Source organism: Ictalurus punctatus, chromosome 24, assembly GCF_001660625.3.
Source record: "Ictalurus punctatus breed USDA103 chromosome 24, Coco_2.0, whole genome shotgun sequence".
NCBI lineage: Eukaryota > Metazoa > Chordata > Actinopteri > Siluriformes > Ictaluridae > Ictalurus > Ictalurus punctatus.
This window is the reverse complement of record NC_030439.2, coordinates 2,481,636-2,505,342: the sequence shown is the minus strand read 5'-3', so window position 1 is coordinate 2,505,342 and position 23,707 is coordinate 2,481,636. Positions and strand designations below refer to the sequence as shown.

At 40.2% G+C, this 23,707-nt stretch overlaps 2 protein-coding genes across 13 annotated transcripts in view; one reads left to right on the top strand and one right to left on the bottom strand.

Moving 5' to 3' along the window:
* Positions 1–8,514, top strand: part of hsf1 (heat shock transcription factor 1) — a 40,664-nt gene extending 32,150 nt beyond the window's left edge. The window contains exons 10-14 of one of the 2 annotated variants that reach the window (XM_017455238.3): positions 4,020–4,097; positions 4,809–4,914; positions 5,925–5,975; positions 6,597–6,657; positions 7,362–8,514. In XM_017455238.3, the coding sequence (XP_017310727.1) occupies positions 4,020–4,097; positions 4,809–4,914; positions 5,925–5,975; positions 6,597–6,657; positions 7,362–7,561 (496 nt within the window). In that variant the 3' untranslated portion in view covers positions 7,562–8,514. The remainder of the gene's footprint in view (positions 1–4,019; positions 4,098–4,808; positions 4,915–5,924; positions 5,976–6,596; positions 6,658–7,361) is intronic. The other variant, XM_017455240.3, reaches the window with a different exon arrangement.
* Positions 8,515–9,686: 1,172 nt separating this feature from the next.
* Positions 9,687–23,167, bottom strand: si:ch211-80h18.1 (uncharacterized protein LOC555593 homolog). 11 transcript variants are annotated; one of them, XM_017455223.3, is made up of 40 exons: positions 23,081–23,167; positions 22,419–22,486; positions 22,244–22,312; positions 21,649–21,681; positions 20,142–20,183; positions 19,743–19,790; positions 19,512–19,556; positions 19,145–19,183; positions 18,970–19,014; positions 18,369–18,419; positions 18,220–18,258; positions 17,977–18,111; positions 17,744–17,788; positions 17,581–17,625; positions 17,461–17,502; positions 17,281–17,328; positions 17,018–17,062; positions 16,836–16,874; positions 16,549–16,593; positions 16,411–16,458; positions 16,300–16,338; positions 16,130–16,180; positions 15,701–15,742; positions 15,544–15,591; positions 15,250–15,291; positions 14,953–14,991; positions 14,825–14,860; positions 14,400–14,438; positions 14,148–14,201; positions 13,940–13,996; positions 13,775–13,828; positions 13,626–13,670; positions 12,157–12,201; positions 12,033–12,065; positions 11,849–11,893; positions 11,702–11,752; positions 11,308–11,343; positions 11,124–11,159; positions 10,565–10,609; positions 9,687–10,173 (listed from the first exon to the last, which is right to left on the bottom strand). In XM_017455223.3, the coding sequence occupies exons 1-40, from the start codon at positions 23,089–23,091 to the stop codon at positions 10,139–10,141; spliced, it is 1,854 nt and encodes a 617-aa protein (XP_017310712.1). In that variant the 5' UTR covers positions 23,092–23,167; the 3' UTR covers positions 9,687–10,138. The 11 variants fall into 11 exon arrangements, with proteins under 11 accessions (XP_017310712.1, XP_017310717.1, XP_017310714.1 ...); XM_017455228.3 differs by having other exon boundaries at positions 13,775–13,825; XM_017455225.3 differs by having other exon boundaries at positions 14,148–14,198.
* Between the last annotated feature and the right edge of the window lie 540 nt (positions 23,168–23,707).

Below are 23,707 nucleotides of genomic sequence, written 5' to 3'. Positions count from 1 at the left end.
GATAGCATTTCAGAGTCATAACATTGACACTGAACTTATTATAAATTGGACACCTGTATTGTTGTAGTACATTGAAAAAAAATGTATTATAGTTTGCACGATGCACAAAATGTTCATCTCTCTAGAACGGGCCGTTGTCTTTCCGGAAACTCCGCTCAACAAGTAAATTATGCTGAACTTCTGAAATAAGCAGCGTCGTTCTCCTTTAACAGGAAGCAGACCGGCCGAGTGTGTTGCTGTGAGCCTGCGCTGTGTTTTATCCATGTTTTTAAACATATGGCGTCCACGCCTGGCGTTTTTGAATGCTTTAAACTACACCAAATAACACAAGATTGCTAATCATGAAAGTTGGGGACAAATGCGCATGATCTAGCAGTGTGCTGCAGGCTTGAAATCTTTCACATGGTATAAATTGAAACGAGAGCTATGGAACTGCACTGTTTTTTTTTTGTTTGTTTGTTTGTTTTAATCTATTTATCAACATTTTAATAATACTAGAGCTCCGCAGTATTCTCACATACACTCTGAACCTGTATCCGGTTGTGATGAGCAGAATTACCGTCAAAGCGTTAATCAAATAGTATTTGAATATTCATACTACTGCCCGCACATGTGTGCACACGCACACGGTAGAACTTTTTTCCACTGCTGTGAATGTGAGTGAGGAAGTAATCTCACGACAGCTGGCGCGCACACACACACACACACACACACACACACGCACACACCATCAGACTCTATGTTTCAAGTTAAATTCACTCCATCCTTGAGTTTAACCTCAGATATAAGAAACCTTCATGCCTCTTGAAGCTTTAAGGTTAGTGCTCGAGTTTCCAGATTGTCCTTCTGGATCGAGCCGAGAACCCTGGAGCTTCAGTGCTCCCCGCTGTCGTCGTCATGTCGCCCCGTAACACGTCCTCCATGAATTAAAACCTGCACGGTTTGTCCTTGAATTTCCCAGAGTTAAACACATACGTGTGCACCAAATGTATGTGCTCTGAGACGTGGCTAATGCTGTACTCTGCCTTCCGTCACTGGATATGTACACGACACGCACCTGCACCGCTATCAATCTCTTTAAGTACCTTAAGCCGTATGTAAATGATTGACATGCAACAGCACCTTGAGCTATTTGCGCTTTCTCATCATCACCTCTTAACCCTGCGTTCACACTAGCGAGCGGCAGGCGACGGTTTATTTTCTGCGTACGCACACGACACTGAGGCACGATTACAGCGACGACTGCGTACAGTGGGCTGAGATTTAATCATCCGCATATGTCAATTAGGTCTGATGTAGAAAAGCGATTTCTTGGACAGATTCCTTTGGTGCACATGAGACCACATTTTCACAACTCTCCACCTGACTCTTATAACCGGGGTTTCCTTTTACGCCGCCGTGTGCGACCTTTCATTAAACGTTTATCAAGACGTTCTAAAGAAAACGAAAGCTAGGAAGGAAGTAGCGGAGAAGGTTAGTGTCTCAGTAGTGTTTGTGGCTGGTGCGGTTAGCTTGCACTGCTAAACAACCCATTTTCACACCGATGAGCGCGTTATTTCATTTGTGGAACTAGTTAGAAGAGGATTTTCACAATTATTCACTTTATTCAAATGTTAGAATTCATTTTCAGTGCGTTATGAAGATAAGTGTAGACTGTAGAAAACTCATGCTGTAGGCTGCGATTCAGCTGCTACTCTTTCCAATCTGAACAAAAAAAATCATTCGTAAATGAATCACATAAATGAATCACTTGCATATGAATCACTTGCATATGAATCACTTGCATATGAATCACTTGCATATGAATCACTTGCATATGAATCACTTGCATATGAATCACTTGCATGTGAATCACTTGCATGTGAATCACTTGCATGTGAATCACTTGAAAATGAATCACATGAAAATGAATCACACGTAAATGAATCATACGGAAATGAATCACATGAAAATGAATCACATGTAAATGAATAAATAAATTAAAGACCAAAAAAAAAAAAACACCACCAACACTGGACGTGTAAGGTACACGCCCACCAGAGAGACCAGTAGCAGTCTCTCCACACCCACAAGCAAGATACTACAAGCAACTCACTGGTATGAATGCAGGGTTGGAGAATCGGCTGTTCTTTCTTCTTCTGATTTTAAAAAAAAAAAAAATTCTTCAGTTGATTTTATATTTTTACCATTAAGACCCTTTGTTTCCATAGCAACTACTTGTGTTTGATTATCCTACAGATATCCTACTTGTATATCTACAGTGCATCCGGAAAGTATTCACAGCGCTTCACTTTTTCCACATTTTGCCATGTTATAGTCTTATTCCAACATGGATTAAATTCATTATTTTCCTCAAAATTCTACAAACATTACCCCATAATGACAACGTGAAAGAAGTTTGTTTGAAATCTTTGCAAATTTATTAAAAATAAAAAAGCACATGTACATAAGTATTCACAGCCTTTGCCATGACACTCAAAATTGAGCTGAGGTGCATCCTGTTTCCACTGATCATCCTTGAGATGTTTCTACAACTTGATTGGAGTCCACCTGTGGTAAATTCAGTTGATTGGACATGATTTGGAAAGGCACACACCTGTCTATATAAGGTCCCACAGTTAACAATGCATGTCAGAGCACAAACCAAGCCATGAAGTCCAAGGAACTGTCTGTAGACCTCCGAGACAGGATTGTATCAAGGCACAGATCTGGGGAAGGGTACAGAAACATTTCTGCAGCATCAAAGGTCCCAATGAGCACAGTGGCCTCCATCATCCGTAAATGGAAGAAGTCTGGAACCACCAGGACTCTTCCTAGAGCTGACCACCCGGCCAAACTGAGCGATCGGGGGAGAAGGGCCTTAGTCAGGGAGGTGACCAAAAACCCGATGGCCACTCTGACAGAGCTCCAGCGTGTCTCTGTGGAGAGAGGAGAACCTTCCAGAAGATGAACCATCTCTGCAGCACTCCACCAATCAGGCCTGTATGGTAGAGTGGCCAGACGGAAGCCACTCCTCAGTAAAAGGCACATGGCAGCCCGTCTGGAGTTTTCCAAAAGGCACCTGAAGGACTCTCAGATCAAGATAAAGATTGAACTCTTTGGCCTGAATGGCAAACGTCATGTCTGGAGGAAACCAGGCAGCACTCATCACCTGGCCAATACCATCCCTACAGTGAAGCATGGTGGTGGCAGCATCATGCTGTGGGGATGTTTTTCAGCAGCAGGAACTGGGAGACTAGTCAGGGTCGAGGGAAAGATGAATGCAGCAATGTACAGAGACATCCTTGATGAAAACCTGCTCCAGAGGGCTCTGGACCTCAGACTGGGGTGAAGGTTCATCTTCCAACAGGACAACGACCCTAAGCACACAGCCAAGATAACAAAGGAGTGTCTACAGGACAACTCTGTGAATGTCCTTGAGTGGCCCAGTCAGAGCCCAGACTTTAACCCGACTGAACATCTCTGGAGAGATCTGAAAATGGCTGTGCACCGACGCTCCCCATACGACCTGATAGAGCTTGAGAGGTCCTGCAAAGAAGAATGGGAGAAACTGCCCAAAAATAGGTGTGCCAAGCTTGTAGCATCATACTCAAAAAGACTTGAGGCTGTAATTGGTACCAAAGGTGCTTCAACAAAGTATTGAGCAAAAGCTGTGAATACTTATGTACATGTGCTTTTTTATCTTTAATAAATTTGCAAAGATTTCAAACAAACTTCTTTCACGTTGTCATTATGGGGTAATGTTTGTAGAATTTTGAGGAAAATTATGAATTTAATCCATGTTGGAATAAGGCTGTAACATAAAATGTGGAAAAAGTGAAGCGCTGTGAATACTTTCCAGATGCACTGTATACCTAGAAACATTCTTTTTATCCCCAGCTCATGGTCTTGTGTCTGCGCTGAACACTTGTCTCATTCCTTTTCACCGTGGGTCAGAGGAGTAAATGTGTAATGCCTCCTCCCCCTCCCCCACCCACACACACTGTCTCCAGTGCCATGTTGTGCTTCTATCTTTTCAGTTCCTCCCAGACGTCTGAGGTGCCCCACCCTTTTCCCAGCCTCTCCTCTTCGTCTTCTCACCTCAGATCACATCCAGGGTTAGCATTTCAGTTGACTGTGCCGACCCCAGAACACGCAGCGCTGTGCTCGATAAGCTGTCGAGGCCCGTTTACGCCAAACGCGCGTAGCTGCCGCTCTCTGCTTCCGGCCTCATGGAGCCTCAGCACTTCGTCCAGTCCCAGTGTTCACACGGGTGATCGATGATTACTCTTATTCAAAATACAGCTGCACAATGCATGCAGCACGAGTTCTTATACAGCTGCTCTACACGTTTCTCATCAGATCTGTACAGCACTATTAGCGTCAGTAGTACACTCAGTACTACTCTGAAGTGACCGAGGGTTCCTGAGCTCCGGGGTGAGAGTGGCAGCTTCATAAAGTCCCTACAATGGCATGATATTCAAAGCAAATTTTTTATCCTGGACATATTACTTTTGTTGACATTGGAGTGTGGCATGGCATTTAGGTTGCGATGCATGTGCATTCCGACATGCCCCTTCCTCAGTATAAAAATAAAGTCCCGACGTGTTCCTGGGGACACCGGCCTTCCTCCCATGTTCGTCACCAGCGTGTGGCACAGCTCTGTAGCTTTGTGGTTATCACTAAAACGATACATGCTTATGATTTTTTCTTTCATGTGCAACTGTTTTGTTTTTTAACCACAGCGTGAGCTGCAAAAAGAAACTGATGACGTAAAGATGTGCCTGATTTTCTAGCACCTGAACTGAAGTGTTGGTTTTATGCCCCAGGAGTGAGCTGAACGAGCACCTGGACAGCATCGACAGCGGCTTGGAAAACCTGCAGGCGATCTTCAACGTGCAGTCCATCAACTTTGATTCCTCGCCACTCTTTGATGTGAGCGTCCTTTTGCTCCCTTCTGATATAATGTGTTACTGCTGTCATGTGTCTGACTTTACCGTTCTGTCTTTAGATCCGAAATCCATCATCCGTTACGTTCGAACAGATCGCATCGCGCCGAGATTCACGGCCGGTGGATTATTTATGTTGACCAAAGCGGCTCTGAGAATTAGGGGCCGGTGTGTATAAGCTGCTCAGGGTCAAACTTTGTTCTTAAGCACCAAAACGTGTTCCTAAGAAACAATGAAATTATGGCTGATTGAGACACGGTCACATCTGGACTGGTCACATCTGGCTGCTGTTCATTTAATTCAGGCGTTCCTACGATTTTTTTTTTTTTTACTTTTTCCAACCCCAAGCTTTGACCACCCTACACTTTTTATTCCATATACACACACTACTGGTCGAAAGTTTGTGGACACGCGACTGAAACGTTTCTCGTGATGTTAAAAACCCTTTTGATCTGAAGGCGTGTGATTAAATGTTGCTGCATTGCGATAGTAAAATAATCCATTCCGAGGTGGTGTGACACGACCCCCACGTCAAGCAGCATTGTTCTCACACCCGCGGCGCGTCTGATCTACATCCAGAAGCGACATCCGCTGGACAGAACATCAGCGCCGACTCGTCCCTGTCCACCAGGTGTCCGAGTCACAGTGTAAAACGTTCAGCGCTTTCATACACACTGACGAGCTCGGTCTCTATTAAAACCTCTCCTCTGTCATCGTGATTGTCGTGTGCTGAATCTCAACTCTCTTTTATTATTGTTATTTTTTAATTATTATTATTATTTTTTTTAAATGCACATTTTTACTCCCAGATTTTAACTAGTAAGATTTTCACTCTTTAAAAAAAAAAAAAAAAGTAACTTGTAGAAGTAACTGTATGCATACCAGCCCTGAGCTGTGTTCCCACAGACAGCTGATTTCCCATCTGATCCAGATTTACAAAAGCTGTGTAAGCGTAATAAGATTGTGCTTTTCATTTTTCTTATAAATATTTTGTAGATCTTCAGTTCAAACACCGGCGCTGACTTCGACTTGGACAGTTTGGCAACTGTAAGTCTGACTCTGTGTGTATGTGTATGTGTGTACCTTGTGATTTCCTTAATGTTAGTCTTTGCTTGATGGAAGTGTATGTGTTTTGATTATTTGGGGGTTGGTTCCTATAGAATTTGGGTTTCAGTGAATTATTTGTTTTTGAATGTGAATGTTTTAATGAAGAAATATATAATTAATCACTGCAAAAAAAAAAATCACCTGGAAGAAAACTGTCCTGCACCCAAAAAATCAATAATGGTACGTGGTGGCGGTTTCTTTTTCACTGAGGATCTGGCAACCCTGCTGTTTTAAACAGACCGAGCTCAGCCACCAGTTAGACTGGTAGGGGTGTCTTTCAAAATGATAGCGGCACACCATCAGACGCACTGTAAACTCTTAACTCGTCTGTCCTGAAGACTTCTGAGGGACGTTGCAAAGCGCCGTTAGAAAGCACTTGCAACTGAGACTCTTTATATATCGTTTATAGAGTACAAAATGTAAAAAAAAAAAAAAGTTGTGATGCATGTTTCAGTAGTTTGAAAATATGACCCCTGCACTTTTTAACACTTTTTAACACTCCCCCCTTTTTACAGTAAGGTATCAGTTGCTGAAATTAAACATGACCTGATGTCATTACAGATTCAGGAGTTGCTGTCAGAACCTGTGAGAGACACCGAGTGTAGTGACAACATTAAACCAGGTATGCTCCTTTAAAACTAGTGTTGTATGCTGCTGTGCTGCCGGAAATGTCCCAGGTCCTAACCCTGCTCTGTTATTTGTTTATTCGTTTCATTTTAAACGTGTTTGTTTGTTTATTTATGTATCTTGTTTGCCTTGGGAATCTTTGTTCTCTGCTTGAGTTATAGAGAAAACCGAACTATTTTATACGTCAGATATAACCAGCGCCGGTTCAGACGCGTCACATCCGTTACGCAAAAAAAAAAAAAACCCATCACGTTCCCAAAGTGATTCCCAAAAATCTTTAAGTCTCATTTGTGTTATACATGCGAAGCTTTCTGTGATGGTTTAAAAGGAGGAGGAAAAAAACAGTAGCTTAACAGTAACAAAAGCTCTCATCCATTACTCCGGAATTGCCCCACCTGCTGTTTTGTGTTATAGCAGTCAATTTCCCTCCGGTTGGAGCAGTTGTCTTCAAGTCTATTCTTCATCATCATCATCATCATCATCATCATCATCATCATCATCATCATCACCACCCAGTAGTCTTCCGATAAAATATAAGTGTTGCGTAGAAACGTAGTTCAGATCCCACTTATATGAAATGGTGTCCGTCAGCGGTGTTTTGTTTTAACGCTGTCCTTTTTTTTTTTTTTTTTTCTTCAATAACTTCTGTTTCAGTGTTTATGGTTCAGCTTGTCATCATGTTTTCTGCTGGTGTTTCAGGAAAGCAGTTGGTTCAGTACACAGCTCAGCCAGTGGTGGTGACCGACCCCATGAGCACCGAGAACACGGGCGAGGATCTGCCCAGTCTGCTCGAGCTGGACGGAGACTCTTATTTTAGCCCAGACCCTGCTGATGATCCTACCATCTCGCTCCTGACCACTGACTTCCAAACTACAATGCCTGGAGATCCCAAGCTATAGTAGAAAAAAAAAAAAAACCCAGCTTATTAAAAGGAATTTGTGTGTGTGTGTTTGGGGGTTTTTAATTTTTAATTTTTTTTTTTTCTGTCGTCTTTATCAATGTTAAAATTCCCATTTTTTCTTTCCTGGCCTGTCTGCTAATTTAAAATCATAACAGCACAGATTCAGCATGTCTGTATTGGTCATAAAATCAGTGCGCCGCACTCTCGTTTCATTATGTACCTCCGCAGCAGGCGAGGCGTTCCAGCCCTAATCTGGAATCCCCCAGAGAAGCTCAGCTCTGTCATGACAGGGGCCGAGCATACTAACCGAGGAGATGCGTTTATACCGACTGACTCGTTCATCTCTAGCAATCAGTTCAGGTCCGTAGAATATGAATGAATTGTGTACTAGGAATGTATTGATAACACACAGAACTATATTGTAGTTATATGTAAAGAAAAAGCATCTTCTACGTACACGAGTGCTTTGCTTGGTCAGATCTCTCCACACATTCGCCAGCAGCAGTGGGTCCTGAGTGGGGCTTTAACTAAACTGTATAACAGAACATATATTCTACAGATAATCTCAGATCAAGTAGTGTGTGTGTGTGTGTGTGTGTCTTCATTGAGCATGCAGAGTGTGTTTATTTTTTATTGGATTGGGTTGAGACTGTTTATCCCTCAGAGCACGAATGAAACGAGTGTAAATAAGGGCGGAGGTGACGGAGAAGAAAGCGAGCTCAAATTTCTCACCATTGGAAAGTCTACTGGTTTTATAGCTGAAATTGCAGCTTTGTTCGTGGGTCACGACATCAGGCTCAAGTGTCTACTTTGTTTATTTTCAGTTTATAAAGATGTGCGATGTTGTAGCACATAGGCTTTTCTGGCTCTTTGTTCTGTTTTTTTAGACACTGATGTACAAGTTCAGTCTAACCAGAGGATTAAAGCAGCAATGTCACTGTGTGATTTATATATATTTATATATATATATATACTCAAAATATATAAATACAGGTCCAAGACTACATGTTAGAGCTCAGTGAGGAGTTCGCGTTAATAGATGGATAGTTGGTCAAGTCCCACATCATTACCTGCTAGCTTCAAATTCAGAGTGTGTAAAGTGCATAATTTTATTACGTGTCTTTAAAAAAAAAAAAATCTTTAAAGGTGGCGCTTAACATTTGTGCTATGATAACACACAGCTACAGGACATCAGTAACTGTGGTTTAGGTTGAGCATACATGTTTAAGATGATTATATACATTAACCTGAATGTAGTTAATTATTGATGTGTTGTTAATTACTGGCTGGGCTTCTTCTTCTAATAGCAGTACTCTAACCACGACTCTGATATAATAACAAGACAATTCTACATGATCGGAGTGAGTCAGGATTGGAAATGTGTTTTAGTTTAGGTTTTGGTTTTTTTTTTGTTTTGTTTTTTTTTGTGGTTGGGGGTGAGGGTTCGTATACATCGCCCCCTGGTGGCTCTTATCGGTCCATCATTGCTCTCTGCTTTTCAAAAATGTGGTGTGAAGCCAACAGGTATATTATATATAATATTATATTATTGCTCATACAATAGTACAATCGTCTGGCTCAATTTAGTTATTATAGATCTATAATAGAGACACGGCTAAATTATTTTCTTACGCATGTGAACAATACTTTGTGTAAGTTTCCAATAAAAAAAAAATGTTTTGAAAGTATCTTGGTTGGAACTGAAGTGTGAGAACGCAGTCACGTGGTGTAGGACGACGCCGGTTTACGTCATTGAACGTCGGAACCTCGGAAGTTAAATCATACAGAGAAAGGAAGAGGTATAGCTCTCGCTACAGGTGTGTTGATGAACCTGAACAACGCCGTACCGCGATAAAGAAATGTAAAATGGCATGTAGTGTTAAGATTATTCTGTACCGGATTGTGGAAATGTTCGCTTTAAAGGTTTGTCAGTGTTTAGAGCAAAACATCAGCGTTTCTTTTGTCCAAGAAATGAAGTGCTACAGAAATTGCATCTGTTCTCATAGAAACAAATTAAGTAATAGATCAATAGATAGAGGTGGAAATGAATGGATTCTCTTATGGTTCCCATCCCCCCCGGTGCCTCATTTATCCATGGCCATTAAAAACGCTTGAGCTTGCCGTTCAAAATAGATGTTAAATTTTAATGTGATTTTCAAATGACATTTAGAAATGTACAATATATGACACTTGTAGAGAATATTGCTCGTGCAGCTAGGCGTGGAAATACAGCGAGACGTGAGAAAAGAAGTTCGATTTGAAATGTACGCTTTTAACACTTCCGGTTTAAAGGGCAGACTTTCTCCCTCTCCCCTCCCTCCACGATTAAATTCGTCCCTTTTTCATTAAAGACATTTAATAATGTGGCCGCTTAAAATTACAAACAGGTGCAGTAAAATGTTCGTTACAGCGTCGTCGTAATGTTTAAATAGTTAAACATGTAATAAAATAACAACTGAGGCGCATGAATCAAAGCTAAGGCTAGTGGCTGGGGTCGCTGTTCCTCTGCCAGGCCGACTGGTCCGTACACTGAAATCTGTAGCGCAGAAACTTCACGCGCGGCTTCATGTGAAAGTCAGCAGGTATCTTCCAGTTCCACATTTTCTGCACCTTTCAGGAAGACGGAATCCAGTTATTTCAGCTGATCTGCTTTATTCATGATCTTTTTTTTTTTTCTCTCCCCCCACCCCTTAGTAATTTTGTCCACGAGATGCGAGAGAGCTGCACTGCCTAAAGAGACTGTTTATAAACAGAGCTGGTGTAACCTCTACATCTTACCTCACTCTAATTTCCCCTCAAACAGCAGCGTGTCCAGCCGGGGCTTACTGTGTTTTCCCAGTCATGAAAATAATCCATCTTTAAGCTGATTAGTTGAGCACGTTTTTATAAGCCATACGTCTAATATTGAGTTTACTGTATACGACATTCTTGTTGGTTGTACACTTAAAAAAAACAACAACAACAACAACGTAGTATCATGATAGGAAGCTTTGAGACCCACCTTCAGGACCCTGACCAGATGTGTGGTACTGTTCACCTGCTGAAACTGGACAGAACAAGCAAAACCAGCAAGAGAAAAGAGCTATTGAGCATCTGTTTATACGTGTATTTAACCAGATTTGATCAATTATACACAAAAATAAGAAAAAATCATATGAAGAAGCTACAGGGGGTTGGACCCGTGGGGCGGGGCTGAACGTTACAACTTGGAGGTGATGAAGGTAAATGATGGAGTATTAATAATGTACGTACGATCAACACATTCAGGAGGGGAAATGTACGCTTTTGAACGGATATACGGTACATTTGTTCTCCCACTATATTGATGTTTACTCTTTTTTTTTTATAATAATTGAACATCTGCTAAAAATGAACTCTGCTTGCCTTCTTCATCATTTTGCACTAAACTTGTCTGTGAAAAAATGTACTCTTAATAACATCACTAATGCTTCTGTAGGGCCAAAGCCATTATATTTCAGCTCGGTTTATCTTCTAAATACAAGCCTTGAGGTCTAGGTGAGGACGAGTACTGTTCGGCTGTGAACTTCCACTAGGCTTACCAGCTGCTTGTGTCTGTTCAGTAGCACCAGGTTGGCCTGTGGATGGGAGAAGATTAGTATCATAACCGAATGTCTTTTATAAAGAATTAAATAAATGCTCAATATAGCATTTTATGATGTTTTCTGAGCTACAATCCTTTCTTTAACTACTTTTAAAAAAAACTTGAATAGACACTAAACTTACTTAGACCCCTGAGAGTCCCATGAGGTTCAGCTACAGCTGGAAAACAAATCACAAATTTAAAAGACTGTAATGTTTAAGGATAATGAGTCTTTATTGATCACATATCCACTACGGCAAATTATTTTCTTCACATATCCCAGCATGTTAGGGTCAGAGTGCAGGGTCAACCATGATACAGTGTCCCCTGGAGCAGAGAGGGTTAAGGGCCTTGCTCAAGGGCCCAACATTGGAGCTTCGTGGTGCTGGGGTTTGAACCCCCGACCTTCCAATCAGAAACCCAGACTCTTAACCACCAAGCCACCACTGTCCCAAAACTACCCCACCACTGCACCACCACTGCCCCACCACTGCACATTTATCCATGCTATGTTCAAACAGTGTCTCACAGACCAACCTGTTCCCGTAGCATCTGTCTGTGAGGAGACTCCAACTGGATCCCCTGTGACTGAATAGAGTGTTATTACCTCTTAACGGCGTACAACGATGAATGACCTAAACGTCACTGATACCCGTATGGTGTTTACTTTTGAACTTCACTTACCTATGAGCTCTGTCTGAATCACGCTACTGTGTGTCTGTGAGGCGTCTAAAAAAAAAAAAAAAAGAAGGGGTTTTGATAACGCCTCTATCCACTGTAAGAAGATTCTTACTGTCACCTTATTTGATGTCATTGCGACGTTTGAAAAAATCAGTGGAATATTGTTCAGTGTATGGAGCTAACTCACCTGTAAATCCAGCCCTAGTATCAACCATAGAATCTGCATTTGAGAAGGACAATCTAATTATGAAATAGCTGCATATGTGGGTGAATAGATCCATCAGTCAGCCTGCTGAAACTACAGCGATTACCTGTATGATTTGAGATTCCTTCAGTCACACCAGTGCTTTCATAGCCTGTGTGAGATTACTTTTATTAGTTATTGGAATGACTTTGTCATGCTTTGTGGCAGTAAACAACACATAAATTGTATCTGTTATGTATTTAACAGTGATCCTGTCGCCCCAGTATATGACAGGGATTATTATCGGCTAAAATTGAACTTGTTTTTATTAGGCACCACCGTTATTTTCAAACTCAAGGATTACCTGAGTTTTAATGATTATTTCATGACCTGGACAATAAAAGCAACAATAAATCCAATCTTTGTGCGATTAATTCTCTTTGAATAATGCCGACCAGCTCCTCTCGGCTTTCTGTCTCTACAGCTACATCTTTAACCATTTTCTGAAACTATACTTCGGTACGCGAGATTATATAAATGCGGCTCATCTTTTGTTCAGGATTGACCAAGTAACCGCCCGAAGGATCTTAAATCCTAAGACCATGCGATGTCAGAGAGCGGTTCAGAACTGGGACGGAAACAATAAGCAAGAACAAATACCCGTGAGCCCTTACACATGATTATTAGATCATGCCCAGTCATAAACCACAGAGCATGAAGTGAATGGCTTAAAAGCATATAAGTGAACATTACAGACCAAAAGCTTGGAACGACAACATTTTTGGAACAAACAGACATAACCCTTTAGATTTTCTTTCATGAGAAACCGAAAAACAGTATGCTTATCAACATACAGCAAAAGGGCTTTTAAAGTCTACAGTTTGCTTGTACAATATTATCGTCCCTACACGATATTAATATTACATTACCATGACTGTATGTCTGTATCCGATCCAGTGATGTTTATTGCTGATTATTATTATATTACCCGACCTCACGAGCCATTATGTATTTTGTGCAGGAGCGCCGCAAAAACGGCGGTCAAAAATACACCCAAAAGAGCAGGCTTTTTCTCTGCACAGTACAACGAGAGACGCCAGTCAACATAGGAATCTGAAATCTGAGCAGGTGATACAGACACTTCCTAGAAGCCCCGCCCCCTTCACCCATCTCATGTGCCCATCTCACTTACTTTCATGGTAAACGGTGTATGTTTTGAGTTTATTAATGTGTACATCATGTAAAATTACTGTATTTATCTATGGATGTTACCAAAAAAAAAAAGTCAAAACGACTCTTTCAGTTTTGCGCCAGAAGAGTTGCTAGGGTTCTCGACTACATAGCTGATGATATTACTAAATTACCCTGCTCTACGCGCCGTAAAACTTAAACGCTGGAAATGATTTTCTTTTCTTTTCTTAAGGAACCTGGACGGTTCATCACTTATTGTGATATTTTAAAATGGAAAATCGCAATCGGGGAAAATATCACTCAAGCTTACTGGGGTGACCGGCCACTTTCCACAGTTACACCTCATGTCGTTAAACATTTGGCCTGTAGTGCATGGGAGGAAATGTCTAGTCAACAAATACAAACCTAACGTATCTGCAGGTCTAGACGTGTAGATGGAATCACCCATGACTGAAACATAATAGCAGATAGTATCAATATCAAATGTGTGCTTCATTAGTTCTGCTTATACTTTGGCATCAGTTTGCATCCCATATGCAGAATCCTTAGCTTACTTGTTATGTCGATTTGTCTGTGTCCGTTGGTCACCGGTTCGCCTTCTAAACCTGCTAAACCATAACGCGACAATTTAATGCATACGAAATTAAATCGTTTCCTTAAGTCTTGAATACTTCTGATATAGCCTATGCTTAGTGTTCGTAAGATGAAATGTATAATACCTGTCACGTCCGCTTGCGTTCCCACACCTGCAGCACGTGATGTGACTGCGGCTTCCGCTTTGAGAGGAAAAAGTGTTCAAACTTCACATTGTGAATGGTCTTTAATGATACTGTAACTTCTAGAGGTAGCACGCACTGTACTGCAATCTATGGGTCGAGGGATAAACCACGCCGACTCTTTAACCTCGGCAATATTGAGCAGACTTACAGGGGATTTTGGTGACGGGGATAATGGTGGGGTCCTTAACATCCAGGGTTTCTGCTGAAAAACCAGTGGAAAAATCTGATCTGAGATCTGTAGCTGTTACTCCGAATCTTATTACAGATTTAAGCCTTAGCTAAGACTCTTTGGTATATAAATGATGAAAGAGGGGCACATTTATACGGGTGGGTTACTGAAAGAGTGCTATGGAGAAAGGTGACCGTCAACATTGTTGTTTCCTCTGCTGTGTGAACTCACCTGTGTGTGTGTGTGTGATGAGTCCATGGTGTTCACCTGCTGAGATGTGAGATATGCCAGTTAAACGGAAGGTTACACTTCTTTTTTTGTTTTTATTTCATTTCAAATGTTTTGATATTGAAACAGCTTCAGGCTGTTTAACTCCTGATTTATTTTCTATGTAATATACTGTGTATGTAACTCTCTATTACATTTTTAAATAAATGCAAATAAAAATTCATCATGCGGGCACAGAGGAGATCGTTCCGATGTGTGTTCCGTAGCAGTACAAATGCAGTACATTTTAGAAATTTCTTTTCACAAAATATGTCAACATCTCTCTGTGATGATATTATATTATGCTTTCGGAGATTAAATTATGCCTTTGGTTGTCTTTAAATCTGTGACTTTTTGGTCTGAAGTGCTGTTTTTTTTAGGTCACATACTTGTGTAAAGGTGGGTGTCGGTCCCAGAAGGATCGCCTGTACAAACGCATTACAACAGACCTGGCTTTGTACTTATTCTCTTTTCCAAACATTCATTATGGATTTGCTGATATGATTTTTGTTGATACCTTTGTGCAGGTCTGTAACCGGTCTGAGACGGCCATTGCCTGTAGGACATTGGAGAATGACAAAAATTCTTTTTAAACAATAATTTTGCTCAGTGACTTTACACTATTAAATATTTAACTTCAGTTAATCCAACACTACTGCGATGGATTGGCACTCTGTCCAGGGTGTACCCCGGCCTGTGCCCGAAGCTCCCTGGTATAGGCTCCAGGTTCCCTGTGACCCAGTAGGATAAGCACTATAGAAAATGGATGGATGGATGGAATCCAACACTAGATCTTGCTGGGATTATAGCTTACCATTTATACTGGGTGAATCAGCACCATTGTTTTCAGCACCTTCTGAGGAGCAGACACAGTAGAATTAGCTATGTCAAACCTAATCATTATGTCAAACATGATCACTATGGCTTAGTCATTAAAGATAGGCTCTTAATGTGATATGACTTCAAAGGTTGTACCATCCCAAACGCCCAGATTTTTTTTTTGTTTCTTTTGTTTCTTCCTATAGCCCTAAGCAAAAACATTTTGGATTGTTGCTGTTCATTTGGTGTTGAGGATTAGCATATCTCAGCCGCCGTTTTAAGGATATACCTGTCACATCTCCAGGAACGTTGTACTGAGCACCATTGTCAGAGGTCACTGAAAACATCATAATAATCATATTATAAAACTGACCACAGGCAACATCCTATACATAGATTTAGTCTTGTTTTAGTATATTTTGTATATAGCTGAACAATATGTTTACCACTGGCAGAAGCAACTAGCCCGTTTCCTGCAGACTGAGGAGCTGAATGTATTCGGGTGTAAGAATGGAAGATTTAATTATGCATAATTACAACGTATGAATATTTTGAACATCCGGGGTCCAGTTTCCCAAAGGCATTGTAAGGTTAAGATCATCTTAACTAGTAGAGAGGTGAGTTCAGTGTACCATCTAACAATGATCTTTGTGATGCTTTTGGGAAAATGAAGCTCAGAACATTATACAAACATGACAAGTTGGTGATGTGTTTGTGTCATCCTTACAAGCCCGTGGACTTATTATTATCTTATTATGATTCTCAATATTACACGCCTAACAAATCATTTTAGTTTTTAGGGAAAGCCACGAGAGAGATTGAGAGAAGAACTAATAGTGACAGAGTACATATATGGCATCAGAAAAAGCCAATACCTGGTCGAGCTGAACTGATAATGGCTGGCAGTCCAGGATCTAGTCCAGCACCTGCAAGAGAACTACTAGTGAGAAACAATGCAACCCAAATCTGATTCACACCACTTTCCTTAGGAAAGAATAACAGCTAACCTGCCAGATTGTTTTGGTGTGCACACAGGGACACTTACCTGTTGTCTCTACCTGAAAAGCAAGTCCCATGTGATCTGCTGAGATAGCATCATTGATTAGACATGTGAGCATACCATCTGAGGGAGCTTCGGTGTGGTCTGAAGGCATACCTATAGTGTCGGTGTAGGGATCCGGAGCAAAGCTATCCCCAATGCCACCTGCACAGAGACACCATGAGTGGGTTTCAGGGAGCGGAGGTACAAATGTCATTACATGCAGCTCTCAGTAGGAGCAAAAGCGATGCTCACCCATCAAACCAATAAGGAAGTCATGGCTGGAATGGTCTATAATACCTGCACAGTTAATAGACACAAAGTTAGAATCTGAAAGATGTCTCACTGGTGAAATTCATGCTGTTACACAAAATCAGTGAGAAATCCAGTGTCTCTAGCTCAAATGTTACAATATGCATTCTGCTAGAATACGCCACAGAGGTTATCCGTTCAAGAAGTTCAAGAGGACTTGCATACATTTGTACAACAACAATACCTGCGCCGCGTAGCAGCTGGACCGAAGTCCTCAACCATTTACATACCTGTAAATTCCAGATTGGAACCAAATGAGTCAAAACCACCTGGGAAATAAAACTGGTTACTTTGAGCTTGTCCCGAATTTTTCTCCAATCTGATATAACTGCAAACACGACTACACTACCGTAGCCGAGAAAACATTAACCGTTACATTCCGGAAGGACGTTTGAACAGGTTGAACGCATACCTGTCGAGTCTATTTGAGTCGTGCCCTCCATGAAGTTATTCATGCCTGTGTAAGAACCATCCGATGAGAAAGTCACTCCACAATTTAATCATGATTAGCCCATTATCACAAAAAAAAAATCAATAAAAAACTTTCGTGAAAACAATCTTGTAAGAAGATCATTAGACGATGAATGTTCTGAACATAGATGACAAAACTGGAAATCAAATGTTTAAATAAATCAATTCTGTAAAATCTTTAAGATCAGTAATTAATGTTCCCACCTGGGTGTCCTGTCTCTTGTCCATTGATGAGTTGTTTGTGTCCATTACCTGTGGTAGTAAATCTTAATCACAACTGGTGATTTGTTCTTGTGGCCAAGTTTTTTTATTATTTATTTATTTTTAAAATAAAAACAGAATTATTATACATAATATAGACATTATACCAAACTTCATACTCACCATTGGCCTCAGTCTCTGGTGTCTCTATTACAGACTCTGAGCCTGCATACATGGATAACAGGTTTTAATCGTCAAGTTAAATCTTTGATTCGGTGCCGTTTTCGCACAGCGTGACCTTACCTGGAGCTTCAATTTGAGATCCAATGTGAAGTGTCAGGCTTTCACCTAAAGCAAGAGAACTGCTTTACAGGATTGTTCTTACTATCAGCTTGCTGTAGTAGAGCAAAAAAGTCAAATGGCAAGAACTAATGCAATGCAATTTTGGGATCAATATTCTACATACCATTGTCTCCATATTCATGTGTAGGTAAATCTGTAGTTGCTGCTTCTGACCACATACACACACACACACACACACACACACACACACACACACACACACACACACACACACACACACACACACACACACACACACACACACACACACACACACACATTCAGAAAGAAATCTTAAAGGATGGCCTCTAGGACTGCAGTGAGGAAGGAGAATGATGTGAGCATGGTTCATCATACCCTCCGTTTGCGACTGGACTTCAGAGGAAACGAAAGCTGAACCACTCGTCTGTTCTGATGTAATCAGACTTGACACGTGGCTTGAAGACACTTGGCCTGATGACACATGGCTCAGAGATACTTGGCTTGGTGATCCTAATGAACAACAGAGATATGCTAATATCTCATATTAGGTACAACAAAACCTGGACAAATCAATCTACTATAATAATTTTTACATGCAACACACAATTAGATAAATACCATGAGAGACAGTGTCTGAGTAAGCAGTATCAGCTGCACCTGCAAAACATAAAACTCAGTGGAGTCTGTAGCGGGGCTTTATTAAGATGTAAAACAAAATTCTTAATAAAATTTGTAATAATTCTTAATAAAAAAAAAAATGTCATTACCAGGGACCTTTGACCCTGAGCTCCCATGACCAGCCACACTTAAAACAGCACCTAAAATAACAGTCTTACTCAGTGACACATTACAAAATACAACTACCGTTTTCAGTCTCGCCTCCAAGAGTCCATAAGAATGGATCACCTTTCCCAGTTTTGCGTACTTAATACTAAAGTGATTGTGTCTTTACAAAAATATAATAAGCATTTCATCTGTGTCTCTACTTCCAAGCCAATTCCCATCAATGTCCATTCATTACCAGGCATAGCAAGAAATGGAAAACTAATCTCCAACTTATTAAGAGCCCACCCCTCCCCCAAAACGTTCGAACTAAACGAATTCTCTAATTAACTTTGCATTTCACGTTTCTGTCATGTTTTACACCACTCTGAAGGACATCTGAGACAAACTCCAGCACATACATATGGTTATTTTGTTTACTCTTCAGATGATGACCATGTGTGTGATAGCTCGAGTTAACTACCTGTAGAAAATCTTACTGATGTGCGGACACCACTTTGCCCAGAGGGACTTCAGATAAGGTGAGTTCACTATTTGGTAAAGTTTAGGAAGCTTACCAGATCAATCAACGTTAGAGTGCGTTACCTTGAGAACTTGAGGGCAAGGCTTGGGAGTCTCTTCCGTTACTTCCTGTAACCACATAAGATATGTAAGGCCTGTTAGCGCGGATGTTTAACGACTGTTAGACATTTCCTTTTAGGTGGTTAAATAAAACTAATAAAACATCAATCTGTGCCTGACATGAGATGACTTTCATTACCATCAGCACCAGCTGCTGCTGCTGAGGAGCCACTTGATGCTGTAATGCAACAAGACATGAACTGTTTGAATAGAATATGTATTTAAATATCAAACCTACAGATTTACAGATTTACACTAAAGTACATATCATAAGTACATATTATGAGATTATGAACAACTCTAACACTATCTAACACTTGATAAAGCTACAGAGTAGAACCTGATCACTATAATTATAATATAGCTAAGGAGATTTAACTCCCCAGTGTACCTCTATTTAAACCTCATGTTTATTTCAGACAGGATTCCTCACCATAAATCCTCGGTTAGCGGTTTTACCAAAGAATTTCATTAGGCTGTCTTTGATTGGCTGAAATGTAACTTACAGATAAGGCTTGTCTGTGCAGCACCCGCTCCATTCACTTTGTGACCTGAGAAATGACAAGATGTAGTCTCTTACACTCCATTTCTCGGAATGCTAAAAGTACATTTTAAAAGACATGGGGTCACTGAGTTTCTATCAGACTCACCCAGGACCTTTTTGTCACTGAATACATGAGAAAATTGGGCTAATGGACTTGTCTCTTAGGTTAACGAATAGTGTTTACTCTCCTTACCGTTTGGAGGTTCGCCCACCGGAGAAGTGCCAGGTAGAACAGTCACACCTTGAAGAGAACGAGTCCTTCATTGCAGGCAAGGTTACAGTCCACTGAAATACCTCTCAACCATATGTAACTCAAAGCTTCCTTTGAGACAGATGTGTAAACCTCACCAGACTAATTTCAATTTTCTGATGCATCAAGTAATATGCAGGCTTTCCTTTAGCTTTTGGCATAGTTGTCCACATACCTGAGCCCTAACCAGATTAAAGAATGATTGACTTTGCCCACTCGGCAGTAAAGGAAGCTTAAGCTGTGCCCACTGAGCTGCTTTTCACAGGTGAGGGGGTTTAGTGTTCTCCCAAATCCCAAAGAGATCTGTCCCCAAAGCTAAAAAGAGGATTAGCATCATCTTACCAGGGCCCTTGGGCACCATTGTGGCTTGCTGGGCTCCAGCTCCTGTTGAGAAAAAACCCAGAGAAACAAGAAACATATCCTTGAGGTTCCGCAAGATCAAATCTTGTTCGAGCAGTTGGTTTGGTTCTGGTCGGGTCAGTAAGCGCAGGACAATGCCACTCTGTCAGACTTACAAGACCTTGTGCATTTTATGTAAGGACAAAAAAGCAAACCTACCTAATTATGTATTTTGGAGTGTATTATGAGTGTTTATATGTTGCTTATAACTGGTTTTATGTTTATTATGCTTATTTTAGATACGATACTCAAAATGTCTCACTTTTACCAACATACAAAATTGCTTTTTTAAAATAGGTTTATATGTGAATATCAGTCCCTGACTTAAGTGTTCTTAGATTATTATGGTAAGACTTTACTATGAGGTCCACAAATATGAAACATAGTAATAATTGACTAACGTTGTAATAATGATGAAATAAAACATGCACTGTTCCTTAGAGTACCAGGAAATATTGAAGTGCATATATGAACAGCGTCTGAGTCGTAAGACTAGCCTTTAATAATGGTAATAGTTAAATAGTAATACCTTGTTAAGTCATTTTACTAAATCAATACCATGACTTGCAGAATTAATTAAGATAATTTACATTATTAATATTATTAGTTATCTTTATGTTCACTGGCACCCTGTCCAGGGTGTACCCCGCCTTGTGCCCAATGCTCCCTGGGATAGGCTCCAGGTTCCCCGTGACCCTGAAAAGGAGTAAGCGGTATAGAAGACGGATGGATGGATGGATGGATGGATCTTTATGTTCACAATGTAGATGAACCCAAACTAGACTTTTGAAGTAACTTGGGACAGTTTGAAACCAGCACACCAACAAGTTGCTGATCAAAATCAACCCATTTCTTGGAGCAATGTTATAAAGGCATGCAAGGAAGCAAAATTCTCTACCACACTGCACACGGTAGGACTGCGACATGCATATCAGAGCAGTTCTTCAGGCCAACGTAGGGTTATGTGTCGAACTGGTTTTCATAATCTACCTTGAAATAGGGTTTATTTAGAAATATGTAGGAAAGCGAAAACTTGAAAAAAAACTCGGGTTAAACTACACTTCCTGCAAACACACACTTCCTGACATAAATTATTTATTAATACGTCGTTATATTCATTAGCAGAATTAGTTAACTTGGTGTTAATACCTGACTATTAAAATTATTAATGGCTAGTCATGTGACTCAGATATGCATAATGTATATGCTTCATTATCTCCTGATGAGCGCATGCTTTAATTCATCATCAAATACTCCTTAGTTAAATATTAATATATCACGTATTTGTGGGCCTTATAGTAAAGTTGTACCGTTCTTTTTAGCTAGTCATCATTATTAGATTTCAACACGCAAAGGATATTATGGATACAAAGCCAAGGTGTAAGGTTGGCCTATTAAACCATGGGTGAAGTTTTTAATTTTGGTGGTAAGTTGCTAACTTGTCACCCACCCTTCATATGTTGACCTTTGGAGTCATCATCATCTGAAAAGAAAGGGGAGATGGATACAGTTTATAACAACTGTTCACAAGTCTTTCACTTCTCCGAAGAGTTCTTCTTCAGTTTATGTTTTCTTCCTGATTCACTTTTTCGCCACATAACTTGTTTATTTAAAGTAGTAAAAAAAAAAAAATAAGGTATCCTCTGTGATACCCGTGCTGGTCTCATAGCATTACAAACGTACACATTTTGTATGGTGTTGTTTAAATTCTTGTTAAAATATTTAGGATATTTTTTTTTTTATCTTTATAAGGTAACGTGGATTAAAACCACATTTTAGGATGTTATATAAGTTCATCAGAGATGACTGTCTGCAGATGTCAGTCACAGTTTCATCCTTAATATTATTGCTATGTTTATTGTTGTAGCTACATCTGCACTAATTATCTTCACTTTATATAGACATACATGTGTGATTACAGGACTGTTTGTGACTTTATATAAATATTTTTCTTCAGGATAAGCCAATTTCCCAATTTCCAAATTGTTTGTTTGCTGTACTGAGTGTGATGCTCATCACACCAAAAATGTATTTTCATTTCCTACCCTCTTCTTCCTCCGAGAGCTCTTCCTCACCCTCCTCTGCTTCAAAATCATTTTCCTCTGGGTCTTTGTCTGGAGAGAGAGAGAGAGAGATTCATGGATGACAGATTAAATAATTCAATTTTCTTGCATGGGACCATGAAGATGGACATAGGAATGCCTATGAAGAACATCATACCTTCAACAGGAGCAGCTGAAACTGCTGTTGCCAGAAAGACAAATGCTACTGAAGCAATGAAAAGATTTCTGTAAAAGTAAAACAGCTTATGTAGGATATAATGTAAAATAAATAAATAAATAAATCTGACACAACAAACAGAACATTCACAGGATTCACCATACAAAAAAAGCATCTCTGCGTAGATATGTTTTGTTTTAAATTATGATCGAATATCCTTGCCTATCACATGTAATGTATGTTATGAAAAGCTTGCATGCTATTTCAATATGCACAGAGAGTAAAAATATATGTGTGAAATCAATATAACGAGAACTGATTAAGAGGCCACACATCCTCGAGTCATATTTTGTTACTATATGTGACCGACTTTAAAAATGTTTTTTTAAATATCAGGATTGCTTCAAAGCACATCGACCACAACAGACCACATTCTGAATTTCATCCCAACAGCATGCAATATTTTATTCTGAGATTCATAGCTGTATGTTATACATAACCAGTAACCTTGCTAAACACTATAACACTCTGTTTGAGACATCATACATCATTACATATCGTTACCACTTGCCTATCTAGTATTTTTTATTGTCGTTGTTGCTGATTTGGTGCTAAGTTAGCATTAAGAGAAATATTTACCAATGTATTTAACATTGACTTACCGTGACAACATCTTTAGTACAGGTCTATGTGGGAAATTCAAGAACAGACATAGAGCAAGAAGCACACAGGGTTTTGACTTCCTTATGCTTCAGTGGGCACAAATATTTGTTTTATACCCTCCCATCCCCCATCTTGGTAAGGGGCAGGACTTTATTTCTAACCCCAGCCCTTATCAGTCAAGCTACTCCCACTATTTTTGCATGAATTATCCAACAGTAAAAAATATTTGATGACATTTGGGACAAACATTATATTTCCCCCACACAGGCCTGTGAATTATTTAACGTTTTGTACTACAGGGTAATAAACTGCGCAGATTAATGGAAGACTTCTAACATGGATGAGATCAGTTGGGGAGCGCTTCCAGTCAAGATAGAGCACAGCCGATCTTCAGATAAAGCATCACCTCTCTCTCTCTCTCTCTCTCTCTCTCACTCTCTCTCACTAGCTCCATCTCTCTCAGATCCTACTGAAACACTGTCATTGTGTCGTTGGAACAACTCTGGAAGTTGTACAATGAATGGATTGCAGAAAGTGCGCCTGTTACTCTTAGGTGACCTTGTTAGCATGACCTTAAATTACTGATTGAAGACCTTAAATAGCTGATTATCCAATAGCTGCTTTCT